General features: G+C 41.7%; 1 protein-coding gene across 2 annotated transcripts in view; it reads right to left on the bottom strand.

Moving 5' to 3' along the window:
* LOC105559640 (ecdysone-induced protein 78C) overlaps positions 1-6,408 on the bottom strand; it is a 90,124-nt gene that overhangs the window by 81,267 nt on the left and 2,449 nt on the right. The window contains exon 2 of one of the 2 annotated variants that reach the window (XM_012008079.1): positions 2,516-2,595. In XM_012008079.1, coding sequence (XP_011863469.1) covers positions 2,516-2,595 — 80 coding nt within the window. Of the gene's footprint in view, positions 1-2,515; positions 2,847-6,408 lie in introns of those variants that run through there. The other variant, XM_012008078.1, reaches the window with a different exon arrangement.

Here is a 6,408-nt window from a genome sequence, read left to right on the forward strand (position 1 = left end):
CACCCCCCCCCCTGGCAGCCAATTGCCCATTAGTGCTCCGTCCACCGGTGACCGAAAGGCCAATCTTGGTCTCGGCGGTGCGATTCGGATTCTCAGCGCCCGCGGAGCACGAGAAGGTGCGGGGTAAAAAGCACCGAGAGAGGGGGAGGAATCATCTTCAATTAAAGCGGAGCGCTCGAAGGGCACTTCCGGTCGTCGAGAGATCTTCCGACCAGCAGTAAACTGTTCCGGCGCGATATAGAACCTCCGCGGGAGGGAACGGAAAGGGCGCGGGGGTTGCGCGCAGCGCGGCGAAGGGGGCTGTTGCGGGCAGGGGTGGCGGGAGGGATTCGCGCGACGAGAAGCAGCGGGGGATGGAACGAGAGGAGGGGGGGAGGGGTCTGAAGAAAACACATAATAGGGTGGGGCGCTTTGCTGCCGCTTTTGAATCGATCCAACGCCAGCTACAGCTGGAACCTCATCCCACCGCGTGGTGAGGCACAGCGGTGCTCATTTTCTCTCTCTCTCTCTCTCTCTCTCCCCCCCCCCTTCTCTCCCGCCGCCCCTATCGTTTTGTTCCACGCGCGTGGAACCCGTGCATCGTGCACGGAACGTGTCGCGGGGGGTCGAAGGGTGAACCGCGCGCGAGGGACGGGGGGGATCCCCGAGACAATTCGGCGCGGTGAACTTTTTCGCCGACGGAGACGTCGTGGGAAGCCGTCGCTCGCCGCAATCGTCGGCATTACGTTCGCTCGGTGGGCGAACCACGAATGGGATTTCTCGGGAATTACGCGAAAAATACAATGTTGACGTTCTGTCCGTTTGCACTTTTCAATTCTATTACCTGCCCGCGGTGCGAGACGCGTCCTATAAAAGTCAGAATTTCTGGGCGCGATTTCACATCTCTGCACTGACCGAAAGAAAATTTTTCGAACTATAAAGTAAATAGATTTACTTAAAATTATTTTTTGTACTGAAGTAAATATTTATTCTATTTAAAGAAAAATATCAAATTTCAAGTAAATCTATGTATATTCAGTAAATTAATTTAAATCATTATATTTTCTTTATTCAAGTGAAGATTTCATGAGATATTTGAATGCTATTTGTTAAATGAAATAATGGTTTTTGTTAAATAAGTAATCCAATTTTCTTCGCTGCGAAAATTACATCTTAGTAAACATTTTATAGAATTAAAGTACCATTTTTTAAATTTTAAATTATCTATTCTTTGATACTTAATAAATACGTAAATTAAGGCAATGCCTGTTTTAATTTATTATTTCTTAAATTTAAGTTAATAAGCTATTAGGAGCCACCTTACGAATAGTTTTCTTGAGTAATTTTTGTTTATTAAGATATTTTTTATCAGCGCGGATAATCGTTATCCGTGGCGTTTCCCTTTCACGCGTTTGTGCCTCTACGACGACCGTTAACAAATGCATCCTAAACGTCGAGTGTGAACAGGGTAAGGTCTGGTCGTCACGTGGAAACGATAGAAATTACTTTATAAGTCAGGTTCCGCGCGATCTCCGGGATGAGTCCTGCGTATGTGCGCGCGTGTGGACCAACAATGGGATTAGCATGCGTCTTTTAATCCACGGTCGGCGCACCAAGAAAACCGGTTTGACACGGTCGAAAGAAATTTTTTTTGCACCTTTCAATAATCCGCGCCTCCTCCGATAAGTAGCGCAATTGAAAAAGTTTATGGCGAAATAAATCGCGGGTCGCGAAAACGTGCGCAAAACCAAAGACTCGTTAAATATCGCATCAGGCGTGGGGCTTTTTCCCCGCATCGGCTGGAAACGATTTAAAACAGAAAAGCGCGAGAAGAAATTTCAAAACGTAAAGCTAGGAAAATGAATCTGATTTGCATAATAAGTCAATAGAGGTATACACGTTTTACTTGATGTTTTCAGATATTCATTGCTCCCCCCCCTCTCCTTCTCTCTTGATACTAATGTGGTTTGGTTTGTTTCTCTTATTTCCGATAATCTCTTTTTAATGCAACGTTTTGCGAATTATTTATCACATCGTGCATAATAATAGTCGGCGCGAGGAAGAAGTTAACGCTCTTTAATACCCTCTCTCGCAGTTTTAACGAAATTGTTGCGCTACTAAATTAGATGAAGCACTCGATACAATAAGATCACGCTTCACAAACAGGCTTGTTTTCCGAACACTAAGATTGAAGCCTTAAGTCAAATCAGTTTTTAGTCTCTGCAATTTTACTCTCTGCAACTTCTGACGCTTTTTTGCATCTTACTTTGTCAACAGTGCAATTCATTATAATCACTCTTACGCTTCAGGAGACCAAAAATAGATCAGATGCAAAACGTATCGTGCAATCTCTTTAAAAAGAAATAGCAGGCATGCCGTTCCACTTATAGTTTTCGAGGGAAAGGTAGGAAGGCTGCGAGGCCAATTTTATTTTTCTATTTTCGTAGCTATTTTTCCCAAAGTTAGACCACCATAGTATCGAACGCCTCACGTAGAACGGCACAGATTAGCCACACAATTATTTTTAGGAACTCACCGTTGTTGTTGCGTAGGATGGAACCGGGACTGGTGGCTTCCAAAGGGCTGCTGGGCTCGTCCGTGGGTTCTTTCTTCACGCTGAAATGAAAACATCCATTATGCATTTTAGACGAGAGGCGCAGAACGATATTAGTCTGAAAGTAGTTCAAGTTCAGGCGCGGAAGTCGTGCACGAGGAAGAACGGCAGGGACCGACATTGTCCGCCGTGTCGTTTCACGTACGCCCGTACGGCCCTGGGACGCGATAAAAGGTTGACCCAGTTTTGACTTCGATTCTCACTCAAAGCGAATCCGGCTTTAGGAAAAATTAATCAAGGCAAAAATGTGCGGCGGAGGGTCGGAAAAATTGATGACGCTGGATGGCACGTCCACTCTATCTGAATATTTCGCGAGTGATACTTGTAGTTGATTACGATTATATTAAAGTAAAATCAAATTTCCTCCCCCGTATATAGATTTCTCGAATAATCATAGTCTACACGGGCAAATCGATATTGCAAAACGGTGGAAAAATTCGCGATCTGCACTTTCTATAATATACGATACTTGTAGTTGATTACGATTATATTAAAGTAAATTCAAATTTCCTCTCAGTTTATAGATTTTTCGAATAATCATAGTCTACACAGGAAATTCGATATTGCAAAATAGTGGGAAAATTCGAAATTCACGGATCTACACGTCCTAAAGATATTCCCGAGGGGTAAACCGCTGACCAAAATCGTGTACACCAATGCCTACTAATACCCAGTGGGCATTACTTCATCTTATTATCTTATTTTACCTCGTTTTATCTTGTTCTAACTTGTCTTATCTTTTTAGATTCTTTATAATGCCCCAGCAAGGCCAAATAACACCCACTAATGCCGAAAAAATGCCTACACTGACAAAAAATTATTTTAAACTAAGTAAATAGATTTACTTAAAATTATTTTTTACTGAAGTAAACATTTATTCTATTAAAAAATATATCAAATTTCAAATAAATCTATGTATTATATTAAGTAAATTAATTTAAATCGTTACATTTTCTATATTCAAATAAAGGTTTCATGAGATACAGAATACGATTTGTTAAATAAAATAATTGTTTTTTGTTAAATAAGAAATCTGTACACCACAATGCCCTCGGCGGTTTACCCAAATACCCGAAACATGAATCAGTGCTCGATTCGATCATCCCTGCGACACAACGATGGGGGGGAAAAAAACGATACCAGTTTTATAACGAATTCAAATTCAGTTGCGTCACGCAGGAAATTTAATCGAATGGGAGCACTCGTTGAAAAAGAAGCAAGATATGTTTCATGTAAATTGGCATTCGACTAAATTGTCGAACGCTGAGTCGGCGATGGTGTCCTACCATGTGGATTATTCCGACCACCATAAGCGAGAGCTCGCAGGCGAAGGAATAACGGACACGCCGTGTCTGTCACGCCATTCTCGTCGCCGCTATTCCTAGTATCGTCGATAATTATCGTCTTTACGGACGGATAGAACGAAGTGGGTCATCCGAAAATACCCGCGTCTAAAGGCGTTCGATCACACGCGCCAGATTTTATTCGTCCTGGCAGCGTAATTTCGCGTCCTCGCGTCCTCCCGCCGAGCGGGCGCGGACGCGACACACACGAGGAAACGTCGGGGATAAATAGAATTCGCAGGTGACCGGCGACACCTCCGGTACGCGGACGCGGCGACGTGATCGCGGCAAAGGATCGATCGCAAATTACACGCGATCTGTCGCAGACCATGGAGAAGCGATTGCACTCCGACAATCCCGAGTCAAAATTTTGGCCCTACGTTGAACCTTTAATTCTATCATACAGTAGGACCTAAGACAGCAAAAGAGGTCGAACTGCAAGTACAAAATTTACTCCTACTTTAAAACTGACAGTGTCGGAAATTTCTGCTTTTGCCAATTTAGCAGTAAAGTAGGTCCTCTTAAGTAGGAGCTAAAGTAAATTTCGAGGGGGAAACCGCTGAGGGCATTGTGGCGTACAGATTTGCGGCACTACTGGGCATTTTTGGGGCATTAGGCCTTGCTGGGACATTATAAAGATAAGACAAAAGATAAATATGATAACATAAGATAACAAGATCAAGTAATGGGCATTAGTGGTCATTGGTGTACAAGATTTTGGCCAGCAGTTTTCCCCTCGGTAAATTTTTAGAATTAAAGATTCGAGGGAGGAGTAAAACAAATATATAATGTCATCAAAGTACGTTATTGCTGGTCTATGTTGGTGTATAGATTAGCCAGGTAGGTTAAAAGTGAAAATAGTACCGAAATATCGACTCGGGATCACAATTGCTCGGAGGTACAATAAGATAGAGAATTACGGGGAGAAAAGGATATATAAACGCGAGAGCGTCTCTTTGTAATTTCGAGCTTCTCTCCACTTTCCTCGAGTATGGATTTGTTCTTTTTTCGAGTTCACTTTCCTTCGGGGATAAAAGCGCGCCGGGATATCAATAGTTACTCTCCGAGTAATTCCCCGCGAGTTCCGCGCGGAGAGAACTTTCTTTGAAAAATCCTGGAAATCATGCAATCGCGGGACAACATGGCATTTTGTACGACTCTGTGGCCCGGTTTTTCATTCTCTGATTAATTGCTAAACGGAGGTTAGTCGACTCTCCGTCTCTTCTCAGGTAATAACGTAGAGAAAGATGGACGGTCGACCAACTTCCGGTTGACAGTCAACCAGAAAATGAAACCGGGCCTATGAGAGGTTTGGAAATTTTACTAGCAATTATACTTGATGCGCATTTTATTCTGGGTTGGCAAAATTCTACTTTTTTTCTGGATAAAGTCTGTGCCAGTGGTAAAAATCGGCAAAAACTGGTCTTTTCTATTAAAAACGATAATATAAGTAGAAAACTTTTAGAAAGCACTGCAAAAAAAGTATTATTTCCCCGCATAAGCTAAAAATTAATATAAAATTTAGTATTTCCGAGGTTCTCGATTTAAAAATATGTATTAATTTCAATAAAACAATGTTTTTTTATTAAAAACTTACTATATTGGTTTCATTTTAAAACAGTGATTAATATCTATTTGGTATTTAAAACAAATATCTTTTTTCATAAAGACTATAAAAATGATAAATATTTATATAAATATATTTTAATTAAGTATTAGTTACTTTTATAATTTTTGCCAATTTATTCCATTGAAAAAGACCACAGACCATGGTCGAAACGTTGCGAGGTTTTCAACATAAAAATTGCCAGACATGGCCAAGTTATCATTGAATTCTTTTATGGTAAAACTTCAAAAAAACTGTTATACAATTTTTCGAAATGCCACGTTGTCTCACGAAACTGCGGAATTATTGTTATCGTTATTTAAAAGCTACAGTACGACGTTTATTCTCAAGTTGGATTAATAACACACGAAACTGCGTCCTCGGTTAAATCAAGACGGGACTTCAATAGGATTTTAATTTGAAATTTATAGCCGCGAGGATACGCCGCGTTAAAAATAGAGAGAGAGAGAGGTCGAAACAAGCGATTCGCGTTCCGCCGACTTTCGCGCTAATAGAAAATGCTAGAAACGTGTGTCTCTCGCAGTAATTATAGAACGTATCCGCTCAATTCCGCGCCACCATGCGCGCAGAATTAATTAGTATCGATTATTCTGTATCATTGAGCCTGCATGCGGTCGGTCGTTTTATTCATTTATCGAGCAGACACGGTATGAAAAGAAATTAAGCAATTTGCGCGCGAAACAACAATTACACTTCGAATCGACATCTCGACAGGTACGTTTATTAACGTCGCGATCCATTTTACGTGGCGCGGATATTACGAACATCTGACACATTAAAAAAATATCTGCGAAATCGCGACTGGATGAAATCCCCCCCCCCCCCCATTTTCGTCGCGGCGCTTC

Source organism: Vollenhovia emeryi, unplaced genomic scaffold, assembly GCF_000949405.1.
Source record: "Vollenhovia emeryi isolate VEMERY1.0 unplaced genomic scaffold, V.emery_V1.0 DF939261.1, whole genome shotgun sequence".
NCBI classification, from domain to species: Eukaryota; Metazoa; Arthropoda; class Insecta; order Hymenoptera; family Formicidae; genus Vollenhovia; species Vollenhovia emeryi.